This window comes from Colletotrichum jinshuiense, chromosome 8 (genome assembly GCF_051148585.1).
Source record: "Colletotrichum jinshuiense chromosome 8, complete sequence".
Lineage (NCBI taxonomy): Eukaryota > Fungi > Ascomycota > Sordariomycetes > Glomerellales > Glomerellaceae > Colletotrichum > Colletotrichum jinshuiense.
In genome coordinates this window covers 1,056,007-1,082,023 of record NC_139315.1, presented here as the reverse complement: position 1 = coordinate 1,082,023, position 26,017 = coordinate 1,056,007, and the positions used below count along the sequence as shown (strand labels likewise).

At 50.0% G+C, this 26,017-nt stretch overlaps 9 protein-coding genes across 9 annotated transcripts; 3 read left to right on the top strand and 6 right to left on the bottom strand.

Moving 5' to 3' along the window:
* Positions 1-3,818: 3,818 nt before the first annotated feature.
* Positions 3,819-5,157, bottom strand: EsH8_VIII_000310 (uncharacterized protein; the record flags this gene model as incomplete). The annotated part of the gene is made up of 4 exons (XM_083269352.1): positions 3,819-3,994; positions 4,193-4,497; positions 4,576-4,806; positions 4,868-5,157. 4 exons carry the CDS (start codon positions 5,155-5,157, stop codon positions 3,819-3,821), a joined length of 1,002 nt encoding a protein of 333 aa, XP_083129120.1.
* Positions 5,158-5,845: 688 nt separating this feature from the next.
* Positions 5,846-6,914, bottom strand: EsH8_VIII_000309 (Pyruvate/Phosphoenolpyruvate kinase-like domain-containing protein; the record flags this gene model as incomplete). Its single annotated transcript, XM_083269351.1, has 3 exons — positions 5,846-6,442; positions 6,513-6,695; positions 6,753-6,914. 3 exons carry the CDS (start codon positions 6,912-6,914, stop codon positions 5,846-5,848), a joined length of 942 nt encoding a protein of 313 aa, XP_083129119.1.
* A 693-nt stretch (positions 6,915-7,607) lies between these two features.
* Positions 7,608-9,431, top strand: EsH8_VIII_000308 (major facilitator superfamily domain-containing protein; the record flags this gene model as incomplete). Its single annotated transcript, XM_083269350.1, has 6 exons — positions 7,608-8,234; positions 8,297-8,504; positions 8,568-8,774; positions 8,837-8,971; positions 9,027-9,212; positions 9,292-9,431. The coding sequence occupies 6 exons, from the start codon at positions 7,608-7,610 to the stop codon at positions 9,429-9,431; spliced, it is 1,503 nt and encodes a 500-aa protein (XP_083129118.1).
* Positions 9,432-9,515: 84 nt separating this feature from the next.
* Positions 9,516-13,876, bottom strand: EsH8_VIII_000307 (Alpha/Beta hydrolase protein; the record flags this gene model as incomplete). Its single annotated transcript, XM_083269349.1, has 5 exons — positions 9,516-11,241; positions 11,316-11,713; positions 12,194-12,350; positions 12,423-12,609; positions 12,673-13,876. The coding sequence occupies 5 exons, from the start codon at positions 13,874-13,876 to the stop codon at positions 9,516-9,518; spliced, it is 3,672 nt and encodes a 1,223-aa protein (XP_083129117.1).
* Positions 13,877-14,328: 452 nt separating this feature from the next.
* On the top strand, positions 14,329-16,182 carry EsH8_VIII_000306 (pyridoxal phosphate-dependent transferase; the record flags this gene model as incomplete). Its single annotated transcript, XM_083269348.1, has 6 exons — positions 14,329-14,464; positions 14,523-14,693; positions 14,749-15,070; positions 15,124-15,215; positions 15,272-16,050; positions 16,120-16,182. 6 exons carry the CDS (start codon positions 14,329-14,331, stop codon positions 16,180-16,182), a joined length of 1,563 nt encoding a protein of 520 aa, XP_083129116.1.
* Positions 16,183-16,605: 423 nt separating this feature from the next.
* Positions 16,606-18,501, bottom strand: EsH8_VIII_000305 (nucleobase cation symporter-1 family protein; the record flags this gene model as incomplete). Its single annotated transcript, XM_083269347.1, has 4 exons — positions 16,606-17,733; positions 17,799-18,030; positions 18,112-18,279; positions 18,347-18,501. The coding sequence occupies 4 exons, from the start codon at positions 18,499-18,501 to the stop codon at positions 16,606-16,608; spliced, it is 1,683 nt and encodes a 560-aa protein (XP_083129115.1).
* A 933-nt stretch (positions 18,502-19,434) lies between these two features.
* Positions 19,435-21,130, bottom strand: EsH8_VIII_000304 (Zn(II)2Cys6 transcription factor; the record flags this gene model as incomplete). Its single annotated transcript, XM_083269346.1, has 2 exons — positions 19,435-20,334; positions 20,429-21,130. 2 exons carry the CDS (start codon positions 21,128-21,130, stop codon positions 19,435-19,437), a joined length of 1,602 nt encoding a protein of 533 aa, XP_083129114.1.
* Positions 21,131-22,799: 1,669 nt separating this feature from the next.
* On the top strand, positions 22,800-23,246 carry EsH8_VIII_000303 (uncharacterized protein; the record flags this gene model as incomplete). Its single annotated transcript, XM_083269345.1, has 1 exon — positions 22,800-23,246. One exon carries the CDS (start codon positions 22,800-22,802, stop codon positions 23,244-23,246), a length of 447 nt encoding a protein of 148 aa, XP_083129113.1.
* A 587-nt stretch (positions 23,247-23,833) lies between these two features.
* On the bottom strand, positions 23,834-25,500 carry EsH8_VIII_000302 (glycoside hydrolase family 76 protein; the record flags this gene model as incomplete). The annotated part of the gene is made up of 3 exons (XM_083269344.1): positions 23,834-24,514; positions 24,601-25,331; positions 25,407-25,500. 3 exons carry the CDS (start codon positions 25,498-25,500, stop codon positions 23,834-23,836), a joined length of 1,506 nt encoding a protein of 501 aa, XP_083129112.1.
* Between the last annotated feature and the right edge of the window lie 517 nt (positions 25,501-26,017).

Sequence of the window (26,017 nt, the reverse complement as noted above, 5' to 3'; positions counted from 1 at the left end):
ATTGAACAAGGCGCTGAAGTATTAGCTGACATCATCCAAGACGGTTGGACCGGACGTGATTCTTCGACGGAATTCAGTGTGATTTTCGGGCGAGCCTTTGATATCCTCGGCCCCCTGGCTCGCAGCACTCCTACAGAGCAATCTGAGAGCCATTATCAACGACTTGAATCTCATTGCAGAGATTGGCTTCACAGTTCATCACGGAACCCACTTTGGAAGGATGTCGAAGGGTTTCTTTTGGATTGTAAGGCTGTGGGACACGAAGCAGATATGAACATGTGGCGTTGATAACTAGCTACAGTTGGTCGGATTAAGGGCATGCAAGCAATCCTGTTCGTCTGCTGCCCAGCCTGTAGACTTAGCGAAGTAAGGCTGAGGCAAACTAGGTTCATCAAGCCTTCTTGACCACCCTCATATTTGGATGCAACGGATGATTGATATTCGGAAAAGGACAAGCTGCTAGGTTCAGCGCGACAGAAGATTGGAAGCACCCCGCGGCCAATATGTGGTCACCCCACGAGTTTTTGCCTGGCAACACAGCCGTAGATAATGCTCGCGACTATCAGAGGGCCGATCAGAGCTTTGTTCCACGCCAGCAGCGTTGGAATTTTAACCAGGCAATGGGGGCCATCTATAGGATGGATTGATAACAATTGGTCCCTTGAGTGAGATTGGCTTATGTTCAGCGAAAGTAACGGGTAGATATTCAAAGGACTGGCAGGGATACAGCTGATTGGCTAGTTTTCATCCTTGCGAGGAGTAGATAAGGATGAGTGGATCGCAGCGTAACGCACCTCCACATGATAGCCTACTTCGGCAAATGGTATCATCTCGGAGTGATTACCGAGATCCTGCTACCATGAATTGACACACTGATTTCTCAGCTCATCATCAAACTTCAGGAGGCTGAAGAAAAGTATGACTGCATCTGACTGAAACCTCGAGACTTGAACCGAATTCAGACCATCTCCATACCATGTCAGCCCCACCCCCGGCCGAAGAGAGCGTTGCGAATGCCCCACCCGCGTTGGAGGCGGGCGGGAGTCGGGTGTGGCAAGCGTGCCTTGCTTGCCGGCGGAAGAAGGTATAACAATGAGCTTGATGATTTACTTGAATCTATGACAGCTGACAGGTGCTGCTCAGATAAAATGTGATGGCAAGCAACCTTGCCATAATTGCAACTCACGTGATCTCATGTGTGAGTTTCCTGGGACCAAGGACAATGCATCAACAAGCCGATAGTAAATATCCCACTCTTGGATGATGTGCTACATGTCAAGTTCTAACTACGTATCAGTTACACTGCTTCTTTTGAAGCACGGTGTCAGCAGATGGACTCGCTGTGTCGGCGCTTGGAGGGTCTTACCGGCCAGTTGGTACAGTCCATCGACGTTCTCAGCCGCCTTTCTCTTCCGACCTCAAATGAGAGCCCACATGGAGACCTTGTTCAGGCAGCTCATACTTTGAGATCTTTGCCCGAACTCAGAAACTCTTTGTCCGAACATCATGGGCAGCCCGCTGAGTTCACCTCCCATGCCACTCTTCAGCCCGCCCTTCAGCCCGCCAGTCGTGCGAGCGGTACTGAGCTTCAGGAGACATCAGGCCACGCAAAAGATGACATGGAAAACCCATTATCTGACAGCGAAGATTCTGGAACTGACGAAAATATGGAGGCCTGTGATGTAACCCAAGCTCAAGACGAAGCAATTGGTACGGCAGGTGCACTGGTGAGAGATTCATACGGTCGTTTACGGTAAGTATTGGCCCGATACCAAAACTTGCACAGCTCTTACCCACTCGCATTTGCTTACAACAACAGGTTCGTTGGGGGTGCTACAAATAATGTCCTTATTGAAGCTGCTAAAAGTCTCTTACCTACTGCCTCAATGACTACGCCGTCCTCAACTGGAGCAAGTCACAGCACCCAAAGCCCGGAAGACCTCGAAATCCCATTTTTCGTCCGAGGCAGAGTCTGGCCTGAGCTCCCATTCATTCCGAAACCCGAGAGCCTTCCTCGACCACCACAATACGTCTCGGATTTGTTGATCAGTCTGTATTTTGACAAGCTGCATTACACGTTCCCAGTTCTCCTCAAACCTCATTTTATGCGCAGGTATCAGAAAATGCTTAGAGCTAGCGCAGACTGCTCTTCGCCAAAACATCGAAAGTTTTTGATGGTCTTCTTCGCCGTATGTGCGTGTTCTGCCGGCCTTATGCCAACAAGTCCTGAAGGCGAACTGCCCGGCATCGAATACTACCAAAAGGCTCTTCTTATGTATTATGCGTCGACCGGAGAGGCATCTTTAGAGAGAGTGCAGTGTCTAGCATTACTAGCCATGTGCTCAGCTGGCTGGAATACTTTGTCCCAGAGCTGGAATTTGGCAGGACAGGCAGTAAGAGCTGCTCTAGACATAGGTCTGCATCTGAGTAGTCGATCTGTACGAGTTTAACCCTGCTAGCTTTCAAAAAGTTCAAGCTAATATTGTTGTAGGTGTTCTTTATGGAGCCAACGATACCTGGAAGGCACCCCGATTCGGCTTTGAGGCTGCAAGTTTCGCGTCGTATATGGTGGTGTGTCTACACTCTTGACAGGTAAGTCAGGATATTAAATAAAACCGGTGTAGTGATCTTTTACTGAAGGGGGGTTTAATAGAGTGACATCAATCTGTCTTGGCCGTCCAATGGCTGTTCAAGACGATGACTGCGACTGTGAACTGCCGCTGGATATGCGAGACGAAGACCTAGTATCTCACCACTACAACCACAAGGGAGAATCTGCAATCGATAAGGAATCATCAAGCCCTATGAGCGGCTTTCTGGCTTTCGCCCGACTTTGCCAGCTCTCTGGCAAGATTCAACATTTTATTTCCCCTTCGCACCTGCGTAAACTTGCAACGGCAAATTCTAGCAAGACCCAGAAATTCCTAGCCCGTGTTGATTCCCACGACCAGTCTTTGAGAAGGTGGTTAGAGAGTTTACCAGGTAATATCCAATTCTCCGCAAATAACATGGAGCGAGGCAATGGGGGCGATCCAGCCTTGGTCATGTGCGTCATCACCTTCATATTGCATGCAGGCTCTCTCATCAATCTGTACCGGTAGGACCCATCACAGAATAATGCTCAAGGAAGGTGGAAATAACTGATCATTTATAGATGTTTCTTGAATTGCCCGAAACAAGCTGCTCTGAAAAAAGAGGTCGATATTTCAGGTGCCATCGCACAATGTGTGAACGCAGCGCAGAGTTGCATCAACGCGGCTGAAATGGTCCGGGACTTGGTTCCATCTTCACAATATCTAGCAATTTGTGTCCACTATCTTACGCTATCGGGAATTGTACTGTAAGTATCAAGTTTCGTTCCTGTTTGATTCATTGGCACGTAAGCTTATATGAAATTAATAGTCTGCGCATGCCGCCAGAACTCTCTAATGATGGGGTTCTTGAGGATGTTAAAAAATGCGCTGAAATTCTAAAAGATCTCGAGTTTCGATGGTCTGGTGCTAAGAGAAGTAGAGCGATCATCGAGCAGCTGCTGCTTCACCACAGGAACACAGCTGCTCATGTTACTTCTGTTAACCATGGCTCCAATGACGCCATACCACCGCCAAAGGTTTTGCGAGGAAGTAAACGGCCGTTCGACGACTTCGAGGACACAGTTTCTTCAGCACCTGAGAATGACAATCTTGTATGGGGCGATGTCCCTGGTTCAGAGATATTCCACTTTGATCCCTTGGACCCGTTCTTGTTCACTTCCTGGAACGGATGAAAGAAGGCACAATGCATTAAAACATGCGGCTTGGAAAGAAGATGTTTGACCTCTATTTCTGGTTGAATATGACGATCTTGACATGCTGTCGCGCATGCTGTGCCTCAAAGGCCACATCGGCCTCTGTTAGGGGATACGTGGCTGTAATTAAGGGCTTGACATCAACTTTCTTTTCTGATAAGAGAGCGATGGCATCGGCAAAGCATCCGTGGTTGTATCTTACTGTGCCTATTGTATTTATTAGTTATTATGTCCAGGTTAAGAGCTATTCTGAATACTTTCCTTTGACGTTCAGTTCATTTGCAGTTATTAGAAACAAGGGCAACGGTGCCATAGGCTTGCCAAGCCCGGCTTGTATACCTTGCGGCCATGATGTGAGTAGGTTTTTCGAAACGGAGTCCGAGCAATTCAAGCAACTGAACTCACAAGTGCCGCCAGCCTTCAGCATGCAAATTGCCATCGTGGCGCAAACATCGGCACCGCTCGCCTCAATGGCGACGTCAAACCCATACCCCAAATTATGTTCGGTAGCGATTTCCTTCGCATACTCCTTCGCAAAAGCCAAGATATCCTTGGATGGATCGTTGTTCCTAGCCGTCACAATGGCAACATCGGCGCCGTATGACTTCGCGAACTGCGTGCGTGACTGTTCAATGTCGAACATCACAATCTTTTTGACCCCGTAAGCCCTTGCGACTGCAAGAATAAGAAGACCAAGTGGTCCACACCCACTAACTCAGAAACAAAAATTATTAGCTGCACAATTTCTTATACCGGGCACACTAGAACAGTTTAGTTACAAAACTCACAATATTGCTACTGTTTGATGAGGATTGAGGGTTGCTCTTCTCGCGACTTGCACAGCTATTGCCAAAGGCTGGATCGCTCCGGCCTCCTCCCATGAGACCCCTTCAGGGATCGGTACCGTATTAGATACTTTGCAAGTAAAGTATTGGCAGAGAGTACCGTCTGTTGGATCCATTCCACAATACTCTAAGTTGGCGCAAATGTTTTGCTGCCCTCGATCACAGAACTCGCATCTAATGTCCTTGTCATCAGCATTCTCTATCAAGTTTTGACTTGCGATGAAATCTCACATACTCCATGCAGGAAAATCCAGGCTCAATGGCAACCCTCTGGCCAATTGTTCGATCCCTTACATTTTGGCCAAGTTGGATAATAATACCGGCTGACTCATGGCCCAGCACTAGTTGACGTGATACCTTATCGCTTTCCCAATTGTGACTGTCAGAGCCGCATATTCCAGTGGCAATGACCTCCACTAAAACTTCATCGACATCAGGAGGCTTAACGTCTTTCTGACGGATTTCGAGTTTACGAGGACCGGCCCACACAACAGAGCGATTGGAGGTGGGAAGACTAGTGTACATGATGACAATTGGTTGCGGTGAGTGTTATCTGGCGCCAAGTAGCAAAGGGGGTGCTTATCGCTCAAAACACAGTACCGGTAATTCAAAGCATCCAGGCCTTTGGAGATCATATATCTGTTATGACCTATTAGCTGGACTTCGACCTTATCTATAACAGGGATCGCGCCCTTGGCATGTTGGTGCCGGCTCGGAGCTCGGCCCATCCCATGCGGTCAGGATCTACTCATGTGGGCCGCGTAGATTAGACTCGTTTGATCGGTGAAGCGTCTGGCGCTTCCAATGAATAATGCTAAGCTGACTAGTTAATTTTGTATAAGATACGAGATTTCTGGATAAAATCGTTTTCGAGGAGTAAGAGTTTCTGTTCAGTAAATGTCAACGTTCAGAAATTGCCACCCAATTCTCGTCAGACTTTGCTAGGTCGTGCCGAGAAACAACAGACCTGGAACATCAGAACTAACCTCGTATGACTATAGTGATTGTAATGTGAAGAGGCTGTTAGCACCTAATATAGTAGTTTATTGGCCATGACCACAGAAGATGGGAGAACTCGTGGGTATTAACAGATTACACTTGCGTGCTACTCTGTTGATTTGCTTGGTCTCGGCGGGTATATTATTGCATGGAGTTATTTGCAACCATTGAACATCATTTATTGGCGAACACAGCAAATTTGTTACATAATCAGCTAGTTGTACCCTACGTGACCCTCTCCTGTAGAAGATTTAATCTCAGATTCGCTATTCTTCCCCGTTCCGTTGGTGTGAGACTTGACCCCATTCGTAGTGTTTGTGGCTGCGACCAGACTCTTCAACTTCTCCATCTCAGAAGACATCCACGCCGTAATGGCAACAATATCAGCTCCGCAGTTGACGAAGTGAAACCCTTGCTTGTACTTCGCTGCTGCTGCGTCGGCACTGAGCGCAAAGTGGCCAACGTATTTCCCAGCATCAAGTCCGGCCTTAAGCACACGAGCCGATGCCTCCTGAACTTCAGGTATTGAACTGTGATCGAAAGCCACATATCCCATGGAGGAGGCCAAATCATTAGGCCCGATGAAGAGCATGTCAATACCATCCACGGCTGCAATTTCCTCCACATTCTCCACGGCCTTTCGACTTTCAATTTGAACGCATACCATAACGTTGTCGTTGGCACTGAGAAGATATTCGCGGCCGGTTTGGTTGAACGCAGCAGGGGCATACATAGCCCCTGCTCCTCGAAGACCATGTGGCCAGCGCGATGAGGGGTATTTGCACGCGCGGACAATGGCTTCGGCTTGTTCCTGCGAGTCGATTGTTAGATAGGAAAACTGTATTGCAAAGCCAAACGTCAAAGTGATTATTTGGACCTACCTTGGTATCACACATTGGTACCATAATTGCGTGTGCTCCGCAATCGAGAGCACGCTTCATCATCCAATGCTCCGACGCAGGTATCCTTACTATTGGGGAGACTCCAGAGGTTGAGATTGCTCCAACTTGAAGATACATTTGACTATCATCAATGTTCCCATGTTCAGTGTCTACAAGTACCCACTATGGAAATATTCATCAGCTTCACATTAGTCTACACTGAGAGGACCTGTCACTTACATCTTCTCCCAGCGGTGCTACCGTCCTGGCCAGACTATAGCCAGGGAACTCAAGCCATTGGCCAACACTAGGCCCCTCACCTCTCTTTGCCCGCTCCAGAGACTCACGTAGTCTTGTCTTGCCTGTAGCGTCTACCACCGGGGACCTGATCTGATTCGCCATGGTGTGTTTTGGGTAAGTGCCGAGATGCTGCCACGGTTCTAGATGAATGCACAGCTTGATCCAACTATACCAAGTTTAGTCGCGCAGTCCTGTTCAACAGTAACACTGTATATCGAAAGACAGATCATAAGCGTTCACAGTTAAAGATAAGAACAGCGCATCGTTTTGGGAATCACGTTACCTTCAAGAGCATGGGCGTTGATGGTGATAGGTCAAAGGTAATGGGGTCTTAGGTAAGCGGATCGGGTCCCGGCCCGTAATACGCCTCTAAAGTCGGAGCTATGATATCAGCCTATGATAGCGGTCTTATCGCATGCATCAAATGATATCGACGAATAGCGGTGGCCACCCACATGCGATCTTGCCTGAGCCGGCGCTGGTTATCTCCGGTATCGCGGCCAATAACCCATGTAGCTATTGATCGGATGAGACCCGGCCGAAGGTCATTCACAGCTTGTCCACGGCCGCAGGATTAGCTAGACCCAGATCCTCAACGATAAGGTAGCCAAGGGCAGTACTTTTGAGGTTCTTACAAGGAAGATGATGGATATAAAGAATGTGGCCCTTTAATACTGTGGGGTGATGCCGGAAGTTTACATAGTCGAATCACAAATCAAATGATCAACGTTGTTTCTACAAGAATTCTTTGAGAACTTTGCATGATTCCATTGGGTGGCAACAGCGAACACCATCATGGCATCAACTGCGGATGACAAGAAGACCAACGAAGTTGCTGACACTGGCAAGCCGGACGATGTCCTCGAAGGCTCGATCGAAGATGCGACAGAATACTCAGACTCGTACTTTCGAAGTCTGCGTTTCAAGATCGACCTATGGCTTTTACCGCTCATGTGGGTATGTTACGGTACGCAGCAAGCCGACAAGACCTCCCTCAGTGTCCAGGCGGTATTCGGCCTCCGTGAAGACACTGGCCTTGTTGGCGAACAGTTCAACTGGCTGAGCACCATCTTTTACCTCTCCTACCTCATTTGCGAGTTTCCAGGGAACTGGTTGATACAAAAGAGCCATACGGGCAAGTTTTTATCTGTGGTTATGGTGCTCTGGGGCGTGGTTGTCCTTTGCATCGCCTTTGCCAAAAACTTTGCGCACCTCATGATACTCCGTACACTGCAGGGTGCTCTAGAGTGCACGATATCGCCTACTTTCATGCTCATTACTGGAGCATGGTATACATCTCAAGAGCATACACTGCGGTCTCTGATCTGGGGAACTTCCAACGCTGGAATGAACATCATTACCGGACTTTGCATGTATGGGATTGGCTTGCACGCACAAAAGGACCCTAACGGCTTAGCAGCAGTAAGTTGAAAGCTGAAATTTGCTTACAACCCGAAATAATTGTTTCTAACCAAGAATTTTAGTGGAAAGGGATCTCTTTCTTCCTCGGAGGCCTGACGATTACTTGCGGCATCTTGGTCTGGTTCATACTCGGCACACCACGAGAGGTCCGCTGGCTCAGCGAGAGCGAGAAGAAGGCAGCCATCGCTCGCGTAATCGTAAACCAAACCGGATCTGATCGGGAAAAAAGATCGGAGTTCAAGTGGGAGCAGGTTTGGGACACTTTCAAAGGTGAGATTGTCCTCCATTGGCCACAAGCGATCGTAACAAGAATACTAACAGCCTGGGTTGCAGATCCGCAGACTTATTTCTTCTTCTTTGTCACCATTATCAACGCCTTGCCCAACGGTGCCAATACCACATTTTCCAAATTGATCTGGAAGTCATTCGGATTTACGCCCCTAGAGACGCTATTGAAGGGATCAACCCCTTACTACTGCGTCAGCATTGTTTGGTTCTTGACCGTTGGCTATGTCACATTGAAGAAGCCAAATTTGAGATGTAAGTCCATAATGAAAGAAGCAATAGCATATTGTTTGAGAGCTGACTTATTGCCTACGTAGTCCTGATGATGATGTTTTCTCTTGTGCCTGCCTTCAGTGGAATGATGGCCCTCGCCCTCCTTCCAACAGATGGTATGAAGTGGACTAGATGGGGCATGTACATTCTGCAGGTGTTTGGCTCCTTGCCCGGACTTAGTGAGTACAAAGCTGATTACGTCGTTTATCCCCACATCAACTAACATCGACACAGTGATCTGGACCTTCTTGCCTTCCAACGTAGCCGGCAGAACGAAGAAGACGGTGACTTCCACTGTGCTCTTCGTCGCTTACTGTGTCGGGAACGCTGTGGGCGCACAGATGTTTGTTGCATCCGATGCTCCGAAATACATCCGCGGCCTTACCGCATGCGCTGTTCTCTACTGTGTAGAGTTTTGCTGTATGGCTACTTGGCGCTTTTACTGTGAGAAGGTTCTACCCCAGGCGCTCTCTGAGTAGTTACTGACCATGAAATACAGATATTTGGGAAAATAAGAGGCGTGCCAAGCTGGTCCAAGAACAAGGCATTTCAGATGAGGAGAGCGAACGTCTCGGGAAGTTGAACGCCGAAGCCGATATGACCGACAGGGAAAACATTCATTTCAGATATAAGTACTAAGCCTGAGAGCGTGAGCTAACGGCAGTTATTCAACATTAGATGATATATAATAGGATAGCCTGTCTATTTATTCATTGAGAGTAATCATGTTCCTGTCCGCCTCTCTGTTGTTGTTTGATCAATGCATGATTTAGCCTCCTCGCAGTCGTCTCCACGCAAATTCACACGCACATTTCTTGCGGTGTTTTCCATATCACCAATTGTGGTACTGCGACTCAGCACCCTGCCCACGTCATGGCCATGTCTTATGGCTGCCAACGAACTGCTCTTCCACAACGGCACATCATCCCTGCCGTTGGAGTTGCTGAGCGTAATGAACAAGAACACAATGGCTGAAACTACCATGACGCCATGAAAGGTAATCCAGGGCCACACGGTGTGATACAGCACAGTTGACCTTCCAACTTTGCCATAGAAGCTCAACGTGCCGTCTTGAAAGCGATCCCTATCTTGACCATCCTGTTGGCTCATTCCAGGTTGAAAGTTTCTCCGCATTTCATTGGTCATGCTGGTCGCAAGTGTGAAGAAGGTGCTGGTGATGTTGTGCCTGGTCCAAGTCCAGAGGCCATTCAGCGCTGGTGGATCTGCCGTCATTATCATGTCGTCGAAGGGCCCAAAGGAGGCACCGTTGAACACGGCGGCGTCTTGCCCCAGCTTCTTCTCTATCTCTCTGCGTTGGTCCAGACTACCCGTCAAGTTGGTCCGGAATAGCCCTTGCATATACGCACTTATTGACTTGACAGAATCCTCAGAAATTCTGTAATAGCTTTCGGTCTTGTTATCGGGAAATAAAAGTACGAGGTCTGAATTGTGTACCGCGGACCAATACTTGTCGAACTCGAGGGTACCATTTGCCTCCTTGGATATTACGTTCTCCGGTTGACCATCAGCATACTCTTGAAACCGCTGCCAAGATTCAGGGTCCCGTTTCGCATCGGTGGCTTCCGCAATATCTTCTATTAGTTGATTTCCCCGAACAGCGGAATTGATGTGTTTGACACAGTAGTAGAGAGCGCATTCGGTGGCCCGTAATGGTACATCTGGCCATAACTTGAGGCCGGCCCTCGAGGTCCTGTTGGATTCACCTGGGGTGAAATCGGAGGACTTGTTCAGCGCTTCCAGATCCGGATGGATGATGCCCATCGACCAAATCAGAGTATTGATATCCTTCATAGAGTTTGTCTTGCTGGGGATTCCAGTGCCGAATGAAGTGGTGGTGTATCTATCATCGCTGTAGATTATCAAAGACTGTTCGTTTTCGCAATCGACATTTTTGCCATTGTACGGAGGGCAGCCATCAATGTTGGCAATAAAGTGACCATTGGGCAGGGTAAAAGCGGTGCTCGGGACGTGGTAACTATCGAAGGTGGTGTTTGCCATAGCAACCAACGCTTTTCCAAAGTCTTCGACGCGTTTTAACTGCGAAGTAATGTCATTGCATTTGTGACAGACACCAAGTGTGCTGAACTGATCCCAAGTGCAGTTACTGGTGGGACACTGGACTAGTGCTTCTTGTTCAACCTCCCATGGCGATTTAGAAAGCCCGCTCAGGATTGCTCCTTGCATGGACAGGGGTACGTCGGTGGTCACCCAATACTCCGACTCAGTCGAATTAAGAATCGGTCGCTCTGTGACCATTGCCGTACCCATGGAGTAGGTTTTGGTACCGGAGTTGAGAGCCAGAGTGCCGTTGTCCATTTGGCTGCTGCGCCTGAATACGACCTCTTCTCGAAGTTGAATTATCTGCTGCGCTAGAGGATCGAGGCCGACAGCGAGGAGTGTTAGTATAGCTCCAAACTGGACAGCCATACTATTGACGGAAGCCAGTACGTCAGTATCGGAAGTGTATAAAGAGAAAACAATTTTTTTCTCATCGCAACTTACGCGCCCCTTGTTTTCAACAAAATCCGCAGGCTTCCGAGAGGGCCACGTGTGGCCGCATCGATCCGATCGAAGTCGATTAGTGGTCGTTCTTTGCGGATGAAAAGGATCCATTTCCACTGGGCCAGGCACTCGGAAATGACAAACGCAATGGCTGCTTTCATCGCCACGGAGAGGATAGAAACGATTGTGTTCAACGTTACTCCTTGCCAGGTGAAAACGGGCTGGTCGTCAAAGTGAGCAAGTAATACCACCATGGCGATAAAAGCGGCGATTGCGGCTACAAGGGCCCAGTACTCCGGACCCCAGACCGACCATCGCAGTGAATAGAACATGATGTGCAAGAGTTCTTCTTGATCCACAGGATAAATCTGGAGGTCCTGGGCGTGGGGACTCAATCGCTACTTGGAGACAGTCTTATTATCAATGGTTGAGATCTTGGTGCGTTGGCGTTGTCCAGCCCAGGCAGCCGAGTCCGCCATAATGCCTTGGCGAAGCCCCCTAAATAAGTAAGACTTGCGTTCCTTTGGGCTGTGTTGTGGATGAATGTAAGCCACGAAGGATTCGAACCCTAGCCGTTCCTTGGAAACTTGCCTTGATACGGCGGGATCGCCTAGCACGCCGCCCGTGTGGGCTTACGTGCATGCATTGTTGTAGCAAGCAAAGGGGATCGCACATGGGTCGGAAACCAGCCACCTTGTCATTTGGTTCATCGTCTCAGACTCAATGGACGGAAATTTAAATTATCCCTGTCAAACGCAAGCGAATGCAAAGAATATTATAGGGCTGCCAGCCGAGGCCAAGATCCGGAGACAATCCTACCTGCCGGCAAAGATGATCCCAAGGTTCACAAGCTCACTCCACCGCTCATCTGGGCGTACTTCAATCGCCCCTTCGGGGGTCATAACCTTCATTTCCTCAATCAATTTCGTCCCGAAGTTGTAGTTGCTGTCGTCATTGACAAAAGCAACCAAGATTTGGATCCAATCCTCCATCAACTGTCTCTCTGACGGGGTTGGCCCGTGGGTGATCGCAAAGCTGAGAGTGACGGGCCATTAGCAAACACCACATTTGATCGAATGATGATTCTCAGCGAAGAATATTACTCACTTCCATATGGGTCTGTCCATTGCATGCGCAACACCAAAGGATGCCGGTGCTACTTTTTCATCAATGAAGGAAAGCCGGTAGGCAATTTGGTATCGCCACACGTCTCGAATGTCGACACCGTTATCAACCAATGCCTTCACGAGTGCTCTGGAAGGCGCGCGCACCTGACCGTCCGAAACAATTGATCCTACATCCGAATTATTAGCAAAGAAACTTCAAATGGGATGCATCATCTAGGAATAAGGTGTACCAAATGTAGTCTGCCAGTCTATTAACTTATCCGAGACTGGTAGTTTATATTGTTGAATTGCTCGATCAGTGACGTCTGGGGCGTAGTAATTCGATATTTGCAGCCGAAGAGCATCAAGAGTGGGCTCTGTGGGAGCATTATACGACGAGTACAAGGTCTCCTCGTTACGGACTTCGCCGATGAGTATCCGATATTTCCGTCTCTTGAACTCGTCCGCAAACTCTTTACTTTGGAGGTATTCAATCATGCCTGAATGGACAAAAATGTCGTCCGTCACAGGCCGGAAAGTATGATGCTTCAAGTGGGGGATTGCCTGTACAAGCTCTTCTGCGCTCTTCGACCGGAGTATCGCCAGCTTCTCATCGCCCGAAGCGCCTGCGTCAATCTTGAAGTAATCGCATAGCTCGTCAAACTGGTCCTGGACGTCGGCCAGGGACTTTGGCTGGGCGGGGATGGCGTTGGAGTCCATAAAAATTCGCCGGTACAGCGACGAACTAACACCGGCCTTGCGGAAGTCGTACAGCATCTGAGCTTCGGCGCTGTACGCCCCTGCACTTCGGCCGGCCAGTGTGATGTTGTCCGGGTCGCCTCCGAAGTAGGAAATATTGTCCTTCACCCACTCCGCAGCCACACGCTGATCCCACAGACCAAAGTTGCCTCCCGCCTCGCCGCCGTTGTCACGCAGGAGATCATCGCCAGCGAGGAATCCGAAAACATTCAGCCTGTATCCAATCGCCACGACGATGGCGTTGAGCCCGCCCGTTGTAATCAATTCCGTCGCGTCCATGCTAGGCTCTTGGGAGGGATCGCCCATTTGGAACCACCCTCCATGTATCCAGAGCTTCACCGGCCATTTTTTCTTCGCCTCCCCTTCTTTTTGTACCGGGGTCCAAATGTTGACAAATAAACAGTCTTCGCTATAAGTATTTCCTCCACCATCGGGCTTGACAACGTGGAAAGCCTTTTGGGGGCAAACTCCTTTGAATTTTGTCGCATCGTATGCTCCTCCGCTACTATCAGTATAGGAGTATGAAGCAGGTAAAGGTTGCGGCTTGCGCCATCGGTTCTCGCCGATTGGCGGTAGCGCGTACGGAACACCGGCATAGCGGCGAGACTTGTTGTCGAACTGGAGGCCACGGATCGTGCCTCTATCGCCTAGGCTCAGCTCGATGGGCGTTTCTTGGTATGAAATGTTGTTTCCCATCTTGGATTCAATGGAAAATCAAAACTCTTCTGCGTGTGAAGATGATTATTGGTGAGGGGTTGCAGTCTCAATTGTTTGAACGAGATGCCATGATGCAATGCCCAGGGTTCGATCTCGGGCTTAAAACTAGCCTCCGAAAGGGTCCGAGATCCGTTCCGCAGTGGAGGCCGATAACGGTGCAATTTATCAGCGGACTCCTTCGTGATAAGCAACCCATGATCGGATCTCCGGCCGATGAAGCTGTCTCATCGTCCTAGCTATACCGGCAAATAGCAATCAATGCGCTTTGTCGAGGAATTTAGTTGGTTTAGATAAGATACGCCTTGGCACTAAGTATGATACTGATTCAAACAACCCACTGCTTCCTATTTTACTGTGAACATTCGAAGAGGTGGTCCATTTAGTGATCTTTACGCCGTCAATTATTTTATCTTCCAGCAAACTTTGACAAAATGGGAAGCCTTGATCGCACTGCAATGGTTGATCTCTCTCACCATATCAATGCCAAAAGCAAGGCTCGGCACCCCTCGCCTCTGAAAGATATCATCAAGTTTATGAGTTATGATGGCATGATAAGTTTCGCGGGAGGTAAGGACTACTTGGTCTTTGGAAACATCGTTAGAACTCGATTAATGATATATTTCAGGCCTTCCTCACCCATCTCTATTTCCTCTTGAACAAGCGAGGTTCGACTGTCTTTCTCCAACGGCTGTTTTGTCTGCAGACCGTGACTTGAACGGCCAAGATAACCTTAGTCTTACAATTGGACGCGGGGCCTCCGCAGGCGACTTGGACTTGACACAATTTCTGCAGTATGGTATGTTTCATGAGTGAGCGTGTTTGTGGTCTAAGATATTTGTTGACAATGACAGGTTCCGGCGCTGGCAACAATCAACTCATAGAGCTTGCAAAGGAGCTGACTGAGAAGGTGCATGCGCCTCCATGCGATTATGAGTGTTTGTTGCACCCAGGTAACACCAACGCATGGGCCAAGGTCGTTGGGTTGCTTTGCGAAGACAATGACTTCGTCATTGTCGAAGAGTTCACTTATCCTTCAGCACAGGCACTCTGGATCCCTATGGGCATCAAGGCTGTTCCAGTGCCGGCGGATTCACAGGGTATATTGGCGAAGAACCTGAGAACCTTGCTCCTCAATTGGGATGAGCAGGAAAGAGGGTCTAGGAGGCCAAGAGTGTGAGCATCCTACACTTTTTGAAGTACTGGCCTCAAAGACTGACGGCGACTAGGCTCTACCTTGTTTCCGTCGGATCAAACCCAACGGGGATTACCATATCGAAACAAAGACGGAGAGAAATTTACGACATTTGCGTTGAGTTTGGTAATTTCTAGCTATATTATCCTTGTGTTGCGGATAACCTTTCTAACAAGCCTTAGACATTATCATTGTTGAAGATGACCCCTACTACTTTCTACAATACCCAGGTTATAAAAGCTCTGCTGAAACTACTTTCAAACCCAAGCCCATAGCAGAATTTCTTGAGACTCTTGTCCCCACGTTTCTCTCAATGGACACGCAAGGTCGAGTCATCCGCCTCGAGTCCTTCTCGAAGACACTTTTCCCCGGATTGCGTTTGGGATACTTCATTGCGAACTCTATATTCACGGAACGTCTCCTCAGGGCGACGGAAGTCGAGACACAAGACCCGGCCGGCCTCAGTCAAGCGTTTGCGTTGAGCCTTTTTCGCAAATGGGGAGTCGATGGATACCTCACCTGGCTGCAGAATTTGCAGTTCCAGTATCGCACAAGAAGGGATTGGCTTTTGGATGCTTTCAGCGATCATTTTACACTTCTTCCAGCAGAGAAGTCTCCGGTTCCTCAGGAGCAGGGACTTGTTGCGTGTATCAAGAGTCAAAGCGATGATAAACTCAAGCCGGTGTTCAGCTTCGTGGATCCTGGAGCGGGCATGTTTGCATGGTGCAAATTCTACTTTGACGGCGTTGAGCGGTTTATGGAAATCGAACGCGCGGGTGTCAGTAGAGACCCGGAGCAAGAATTCGCAGATGAGCTTTGGAAGGGATGGGCGACAGAGCTGGTGCTTCTCACTCCTGGGTCGTACTACCATGCCTGGCAGGGAGCGAACAAAATGACGACCAAAGCCCGGGGAGCAGACCCGCGCACAGCGCATTTCCGGTTCTCATTCGCAACTCCCACGGTAAGTTCCAGAAGCTTTACTCCCATGAATCATCGTAAAACGGCGAATTCTGACTATGAGGCAATGCAGAAAGAGCAGATCAACTCTGGAGTGGAACGTCTGTCGAAGGTCGTAACGCAGTATTGGAAGTGATGCACCTAAGAACTACTGCAGGGTTCACGATAAAATCAACAACCCAGGCTGAGGTTTTGCAAACCTATGGGGCCTTGGAATTTGCGCGGCTCATGCTCGGCTTGTCATGGACTTTTGCTCGTTGGCAAACGGACTTCAATCGCGAAGATTACATGCTCAGCTATACCCCAAAGAAGAACGAGAAGAACTTAAGCGTGTAGACATCAGTAAATGACTGCTGATATAGATAGAAGGAGTTGAGAAGTCCGGTGTGGCTTGAGACGTGTGAGCTCTGAGTTGAGCCACACCACCTTTGTTTATGCTCTGTCTGCGTTGATAGTGTCGCCTGTTAAACCCAGTTCCTGCTAGGTTGCACTCCTACATTAAAGAAGTCAAAATAAACAAGTGGGTAAAGTTTAAACAAGCAAGCCACCCGTTGTCTAATTACGGAGTGGCCACTTTCTTACCCGCGTCAACATCAATCTGTACAGGCATTCCCTCTATCGGGCCGTCAACCCTCTTCGGTCTCTCGAATGGTGCGATGCCCTTCTTGATGGCTACATCCTCCTCAAATGTGCCATAAACGTCGAAATCGTCCTGGTATCCAAGTCTCTTTGGCTTGAACACAAATGTCAGGATCGCGTAGAGCGTTCCAGCCTCTAGGAAACCAAAGATGTAGTTGCCGAGGTAGTACTTATACAGACCATCGTTGATCTTTATGTTGGGGTTGACAGCCGCAATCATTCCAGGCATGGCCGGGACAAAGCACACAATCCAAGCTACGAAGGCTCGCCAGTTGAAACCGTACGTGTACCAGTAAGCGCCTTCCTTCGATCCAGTATAAAGCTGGCTGATTTCAATCTTTTGGCGCCGAATGACGAAGTAGTCGGTCATCATAATGCCCGTCAAAGGACCCATGAAGACGGAGAAGCTGGCCGCAACAGCTACGAAAACGCTAGCTGTGTTGTAGAACTCCCAAGGCTGAACCGCCCAGGAAAGAGCAGCAGCCAGAAGGGCACCACGTTTAATGGTGATCCATGTCGGAAGAAGACCTGCAAGGTCCATACCAGCGGCGTATCCGTTACCAAGGATGTTCTCAGCGATCTGGCCCAAAACGAAGCCTAAACTGCAGAAGAATGCACCAGCACGAGACTTTGCATTATAGTCGTCCATCATCCACTGAGTAATGACTGTGAGAGGGTTCCACATCGGCTCCTCCAGGTCCCAGATTGCCATCGAGGCAGAGGCGGTGAGGATGGCAAAGATTGGGACGATCATGCCAGGGATGAACAGAGAGAATATGATTCCAGGGACTTGGGCTCCTTGTTTGCGCGCAAAACGGGTGAAGTCGCTCTGGTTGAGAACACCAGCAGAGATGTTTCCCACAGAGGCAATGATTCCGTAAACCCAAGCCCATTCCTTGGAAAGAAGGGAAGTCTGCTTCGCACCAGTCACAAACAGAGGGCCAGTTCCGCCGGTGGTGCATGCCCAGATAGTGATGCCCATCATGGTAATGAGAACAATCATGTTGGCAATGATGACAGGCACCTTGGCCTTCTCAACGCGGATGAGCTACATAAGTGGTAGTGTTAGTAGCTGCCAAGTAATGCATGTATCGAGTAACAGAATCGACTTACCAAGAACGGGACAGAAATCAAGTGGAAGATGACAAACCCAACAAGATCCCTAGTGACCATGTGAGCGCTCTCGGGAAGCGTGTTCTCCATCATCAGGAAATTGTAGCTCCAGCTGCTGAGCATAGCCGAAACGCAAAGCCCACCAAGCCATGCTTGAGAACCGTACCAGACGATCGACAGCAGGATTCGGATCAGCTGGCCAACATAAGCACCATTCATCCCAAGAATTATTCTAGAATTTGTCAGCACTGATAAGACTAACTCAATCTCCAAAGTCTAGGAGACCGCCGACCAACGACATCCAGGTACGGACCTTTGTGAAACAGTAAAGCCAATATGCCATTCGGCGCCCATCCATCCGTTGCCAATGACAAGAAGACAGATAAGCACTCGCGCAAGAATCATCAAACCAATGGTCTGAGGGATAGTAAGACCCAGCGAAAGCAAAGACGCTGCTCCGGTCCAGGCGGAGATGCAGAGGCTTGTGGCAGATGGTCAGTTTTCGTGCAAGAGATATTTACGCAACTGCCCAGCTTTCTTAAACGTACTTGGAGATAGACCCAAAACCAAGGAACGCCAATACACCCCAGGTTCTTCTGTTGGGTGGGAGGGGAGCGATGTCAGGATTGATCCATTTCGTCGTCTCATACCCGTGCTCCGTGTCGTCGCGGACCCTCAATCTGTCGAGTAGTGAATTCCCCATCTTGACAAGGGCAATTTTCCCTATGGTTGTCGTCAAGATAGCGTGTGTTGAATGGCAATCCCCACTGGATTTTGTATGGGTGTCTGCGTCCCTACTGCCAACAGCCGTGGGTAGCTCTACAGTTCGTTGAGGAACTCTAGATTCAAGACACACACGGGGCTACCTATTACAAAAACCGAAATAAATGAAATGGATTAGACATACGGGAAGATGTGGCTCTTATGTCGGCAGTAAAAAACCGCAAACCCCCACACGGGACAGGCCACCCTCCAGGGCTTATCAGATTGTGGTGCGACTGCATCTGCACGTCGACCTTATCAGATCCTTGGATCCCCAGGGATCAACATGAATGTTTTCCACCGAGCACGACGCCGATTCAGGCCGACGTCGCATCGAACCCCGCACTAAATCCAGCCACCTTGTGCGAGAAAATCTAGCTTGGAAAGGAGAGCCCGCCTGACCAGGAAACATGACCGACGATGAAAACAGGCAATTCTCCGCACGCACTTAACGCAGAACGACAACGTTGTAGGGAGGATATGCGAGAAAGCGAGCATGCGACTGGGTACTTCTATGATTGGCCAAGATATTCTGCGAGATTGTGAATCCTTCTGATTGAGGCCTTGTCGTGCTTTATCAAGATAGCTTGCGATGATAGCTTAGATAGCCAACAACTGTGCCGCAACGTGGTGTCTAGGTTCATTTGATGAAATCCGAGACACCGGATACGTGACAGCTGGGCCGCGGGGCCGATCCACGACAGCGCGTAGTCACACAGAAGCCTATTTTAACGTCAAAGATGTCCGTGAGGTAGCTCAGACTTTAGTGTCCATCTCGAATTCAAGCTTCCCAGCAGAGTTGGCTCTGATGCAGCTAGGCCACAACCTCCCTGAATCCCTGACTACGCCCCCCCCATGTCAACCTTCATCCACATCATATCGGTAGACATTCTCCCGGATGATTTTGCGCTAGGATCATCCAATTCCAGTCTCTGCCCTCGTCTCTGGCCTTCCAGACCCTCTCTTCAACAAATCTCCGGGTCCGATCGACCGTCACGGTCTTGCGATGAGTCCCTATTGAGTCGAGGACATCAAGAACTGCAGCCCTATCGTCTGCATCAGACATCTCGCATGCGGCCAAGAAAACTGGCCAAAGTAGCATTTTGGACTCCGCTGGCGGCCCACTTGTATAAAGCATTACATCGTGTGCCTTGCTCAGAGCATCGCTGTTCACCTCGGCTGACGAACTTGGAGGATTGAATAACCGGTACAGATACAGGAGCGCGCCCGCGCGGTAACAAGCAGCTTGGGCGCGGAACTTCCGCGCTGATCGGAATGAGAGACTGTCAGAAATCGTGGGTCGCCATGATTCTAGACGCATGCGCAGAGAGTCGGCTCGAAGAGATACGTCCGAGTACCCAACATCAAGCCACCTCTCAACACAGAGGGACGAAGTTGGGGAATCATTAGTGCTCGGTGTCTGTACGGTAGCCTCCACAAGAGGGCTGGAGAGCGCAGGTTGAAGAATTTGATCGCGAACCTCTTCAGCCAACGTGCAGAGCTCTTCAAGCAACGGCATGAGGGTCACGGTATATCCAAGCAGCCGGTCGGGTTTATGGGACTCATTCTCTAACCAGACATAGCAAGGGACTTTTGGCCGCCGAAGCTGGACCAAGGAGACGACAAGGTCTTGTCTCGCGAGTGCTCTGAGGTAGTACCTTGCTACAGAGGAGACGTCTCCGCCCGTGGAGATGTGATGGCTGATGAGGGATGCCACGTTGGCCAGGACTGTGGGTATAGTCGCATGATATCCCGGTTGTGCTAGAGTAACGAGCTGGGCCCTGTGAGCATGCGATCCATGCCCATCACCCAGGGACCTTACGGTCCGAATAGAGATGATGACGAATGGCCCACAAAGATTGACTCACCTCCATTGCGCACAATCCAAGGAGCAAGAAGAGTGCTTCTTCGAAGTAGTAACTCGAGGGCTTCATGGTTCTCAAGTTGGCAAGTATCTTTGCTCTGCGGTTGAGCACCGGCAAAAGTGAGCCTGCCGCGTTGCCAATTTCATACGAGTAGCCTATGGCCGAGATGGTATCGGCGATAACAACCGGATCTTGCTGCAACATCATCATGACATTGGCATTCATCTCGTTTACAAATTCGTGGCCAATCAGCAGCTCGAACGGGTGTCTGTTGAAGTAGACTTCGATATGCGGCTCATCCGCGAGGGAAACAGTGCCCGGCGGGAGGAGCGACAAAGTCCGAGTGTCCAAAGCGGGCACCAGCCGACTTTCAAACTGCGCCGGTGTTGTCGTTGGCGATGCATCCTCAGCCCCGACGGTCACCTCGGTCGCCGACGTTTCACCCGACGTCCTTGACGTAGATTCCGAGGCCGTTGCCGCCCCTGGCGTGCCATTTTTTCTGCCTTCCGTACCGGAAGCGGGAAATAATGACGCTGGCGAGTGTCGGGCGTGGTGGCTAGGATGCTGTTTGTACCCCTGGCAGACGAGTCGACGTCGCGCGCAAGTTCCGCACGAGGGGCGTATCTCGTCGCATTTGACTTTTGCGCGTCGACAGTCGATGCAGCCGTTGCGTGAGCGTCGCGTGGGCGGGATTAAAGGCGGCATTTGATCGTTTGGTCGAGGCAAGGGGCAAATACTGGGCGAGAGGGTCCCGACTGGCGTGCTGATGCTGGGGGGAATGAGTTGTGGCGGGAGACAAGGTCGTTAACAATTTTCCCCCTCAAAGAGCGGTATATCTGCAGCAATTTTAATAATAGGGCCCTAGTAGACTCAAGACAAGGGTGTAATTGTATGGACAGCGGCAGGATGCCGCGCGTTGGGCAATAGTTTTTATCTTATCTGATCATCGCTGTCCAGAGAAATCGGCGACCTGCAGGGATCTTGAAATATTAATGAGGGGAGAGGGCCACTTACGGCGACACATCGGAGCCACGAACAACCTTGGTCGGTCCAGTTCATCTGGTTTTCGTTAGTATTCATCCACAATGGGATCCATCACGGTACGGTAGTTGGAAAACAAGATGATCTTAATATTGAAACTACCCTTGCGACGGCATCTCCAGAGAGACTAAATCTGGACCATCCAGCTGGTTGGTGAAGCGTTGGTCCATTTTGACAACAACACATCCCGATGTCGTTTACGCTGTTCAATTGCTGTTCCACTCAAGAAAAAAACCCAGTCCCATTTTTGACCGTCGCAATACCCTAGAATCCCTTACGTACGCACGACGACCTCCCGAAAAAACGGTCGACCCGAATCATTGACGTACATAGAAACAAGTTCCTCGGCACATTTAAATCGAACACAAGGGTGGTCCTTTTATTTTAACGATCAAACAAGTCTGCATGTGACGGATGACTGTCGACGAGAATGTCATCGTTTGAGGGCAGCAACGCTCTAAACGACGAATGGAACCCTGCCTGGTCGCAGTTAGCTATTGCGATGTACCTCATGTTAGACCCGAAGGCATCTTCCGCAACGGACGGAAATATTTTTTGGCGAAGTGTGCGACATGGAACAATACCGGTATTTCAATCTCATCTGTAAAAACGATTGCCTCCGATTACCGATTTTCAGGGTCTCGCGCAGGGCCGGGCGGTGATGGGGGGAGGGCAAACAGATCGGGGATGGCTTAGACCTAACCATTCCCCGAATTCGGGTCCGATCCGCGGGCTAAAGCACAAGGGGCACTTTATCCTGTTTGCGCGATGAATTCTACCGGTAGTCTTCAGGTGGCTTCACCAGCACCTACCGTAGTGTGTCTTACCCCGCGGATGACTATGTGAGGGTTGCGGTAGGAGCTAGTGCAGCGTTGGTGATCTCACCACTTCACCTTGGCATTAAAGCCGATGACATCAACGCTGATCCCTGGGTTTGTTTTGGCGCAGGCTACTACCACAGTAGCAGCAACCACCAGCAGGCAACAGGCAGTTCAATAATGGACAGCCACTGGCATTTCCTAATCAAGACAAGATCTTTTGCTGTGCCACAGTCGATGTCATTTGGCGTTGATTCGGTGTAGTTTGGAGCAGTGACGGCCTTCCTGGTCATCTCCCATTCAGTGCTCGACGTAGCAGGAATGACGTTGTGAGAGTGCATTGCCTCCTTTTGGTAGAATATAATACTTAGGGTGTTCCTCGATCCAATTTACTGATGATTAAGTGTTTTGCAATCTACAACGTATTCAAAAATCCAACCCATCGCATTCAACCAGCCATCAAATATTAGATCACCAACCAAAGCCTGGAAAACATATCAGTCGCATCACCCATCATGCCTGCTCTACAATTGGAAGCCGCCAATATGGCCCGAGACATCGCTCACACTCTCGTCTCCCGAGTTACTACGAGTCGGGGACGCAGCAGAACCAGAGTGAGAGCGGTTGGCGGCGGTATTATCGCCGCCATCGTCATCGGCGCAATCGTCTTCATCGCCATTGTTGTGCTCGCCTTCTGCCTTCTGAGACGCCGCAAGAGACGAACTGCAATGCGCCAGCAGGAGATGCAGAAGCATTACGGCGACAATCGCTCCAGCATCGGTACCAATAACACTGCACCTCAGGGCTATGGAAACCACAACCAAGGCTACAACTATAATCAGGGCCAGGGATACGGCTACGCACACACTGCCCAGCCAGGACAAGCCGGCTACGGCGCGCAACAGACTGGCGGCGTGCCTCCGATGGCGCCCGCACACACAGCGAACCATGTGACCAAATAAGCCAGTTGGCATATGTCAAGTGTAGAGTTGTTTGATTATTGTGATAATTATGGGAGAGGTTGCGACTAGGCGCTTGTATAAATGCACATGGCAAATAAGTGCGGCATGAATAAATATTGTATTATAGTCATCAAATATCAGGTTAAGGTTTAATTGATTTCGTTATCAATGATTATTTGTTTCTCATAAATGGTTGTAACCACAGACTTTGACATGTATGCGTCGTACCATTCTTTATCATACGGGTCATTGTAAAACTCCTGAAAACGGACATGCACAGATGGGAGTCGGAATTCTTCAACACAAACCATCACGTAACATTATCACTTCGCTCTCGGGGTCATAATATACGCAAGATAAATCCTTGGCGTGCCAATACAATGTTGAAATCATGCTATTGTAACTAACAAATAACGCCGCCCATATGCAATGAATGAGTGTTTTCCTGATGCTGCCGTCATAAAACCCCCAGTGGATAAATCACCCGTCCAATATTTACTCCGTTGTTGTGCTGTTGCAGCCCGTATGGTCCTGCATAACATAATGTCTCCGACCTGGAGCTCAAGTTGAGATTTTCCGCGGCCGTACTAAGCCAGTACCTGGGACGGGACGACACTCTCCTTCGATGTGACCAATTCCGTGTCTTTTGGGGGGACTTCTTCCTTCTCCTTGCCCTTTTCCTCGACCCACTCGATCTCTGAGTAGCCGACAGACATCCATGCCCAGATGGCAACGGCACTTACAAGAACAACGATCGTCAGGATGCCGGCACCAGCGCGGTCGCCGGTAGTGATGATTGTAGGCTCCTTGAAAGGGCTCGGGTTCATGCCCGCGTTTGGATCTCCCTGTGAAGTACCTCCGGTGGCGTTCGTGGTCGGGGGCTCAACTACCAGTAGGCTCTGCACCGCGGCCAGCACGTTCATGGCTTCGCCGGCGCCACTGGTTTTATCCACGGCCGGGTCAATGAAAGTCCCATTGGTCCAGTAGAAGCCGCACACACGCCCCGACGCACCCCCCGTGCACTGTTTGATGGCAGCTGCCGTGGATGTGCGGAGAACAGGGAGAATAATATCGCGGGTCGACGGGACGAGTTGTGTCACGACAGTCATCCAGCGGTGGACGTATCCCTTGAAACTCAGCATGTCCTGCGAGCAACGGCCAGTTTCGAATTCGCAGGGGACTTCGTAGGCAATGCCCCCCGGGAAGAAGTCTTCGATTGTACGATTTATTAGAGCGTAAGTACGGTCAAGCCACTTCTGCTCTCCCGTCTGCATGGAAGGTTAGCCCCCATTATCATTTAATTATAGACATGTGGCGGAGTGCAGAAAGAGGGTGGGAGTAGGAAGCTGCTTACATAGTTGGCCATGTAGGCACAGCCCTGCATCAGGACGGCAATGTTGTAGGAAAAGGTGGCCTTGAAAATGTTCGTGCAGTTTTGCGGGACGTGGCCGCCGTCGTACACCATCCAGTTGTCGTGATCAATATAGTTCACAGCCCATAGCCAATTCCACGTGTCCTCCGCGTAGCGAACGTACGTATCGTTGCCGGTGTATCGGGCTAGACGGGCCCCGAGATTGAAAAAGCAGCCGTTGGAGATGGTGTTCTTGTAGTCGTAGCCGGTGTTGATTTTCGGGATCTGCCAGCGCATGCCACCGCCGCACTCCTTGTCGTGTCGCTCCGGACTCGCTTGGGTTGTCCATACGGCCTGTGCGAGTGCGAGCCATTGCGGCTGGTCTGCGGGGGGGTCGGGGAATTTGGTTTCGGCCGCCAGCATCGCCGACATGCCCCAGAAGCCCTGGTCGTCGTTGCCGAGGGAGGCAGTGTGATTCCGAGGCATGTAATCGCGGCCCTCTCCAACCTGGTGAAGCATTCCCTCCGTGACGACATGGTTGTAGCTGTCGTCGCCCGTGTAGTACCAATAGTCGATATACGTTCCCATCATGGCGCCGCCCTGCCACCAGTAATAGTCGCCAGTGCCCGAATCCGGAGGACCTGGCAGAACGCCGGGGATCTTGCCAGTCTGGTTTCCATCATAAAACTTCATCATGTCGTACGCAAGTGTGCTGGCGGAGGTGAGGATATCTTCTGTTGTTGGATGGTTTAGTCAGGCCGTCTGCCCGGGATGGTCGCGATGGGGATGCATCGTGGTTGGCTTCATACCTCTCGTGTCAATAGAATAATACACCGCCTCCGCAGTCCTCGAGAGGAGCAGCAACACCAAAGGCACAGCGCCCGAAGTAATGGGTGACAGCATGTTGAGCGAATGAGTCGACGGGCACAGGCCGTCTTTCGGGCCAGAATCCCACGCGAAAAAAAGAAAGAGGATATAAAAAAGAAAAACGAGCGACGACTTGATCGAAATATGTACGATCAGTGCATGACGAGAAGCCCCGCTGCGCTGGCAAGGTAAGGCTAGTGACAGCCCAGGTCAGGTCGTAAGGGTTCTAGAATGACCGGGGTACGTCCAACACGAATGGGTGCGCAGCAGGCTGGTCTTGTATTTGTCGGTTGGTTGGGGATAAAAGGCCGCACTTGCAGGATCGATCAAATGGGGGCCAGCTGATGTCTTGCCGCCCAGCCAGGGGTGGTACGAGAGGATTCGGGTTGTCTTTTTTGGGCGAAGGGCAGGAGGCTCTCCTCGAGAATAACGTTGGTCACAACAGGAGGGAGACTGGGCCGCTCAAACTCTTAAGGGAGACGTTCGTTGGAACGGCCGGAAGATGCGGAAACAGCTGATGCAGGTTTCCCGGGGGTGGAATCTGGGGAAGGCA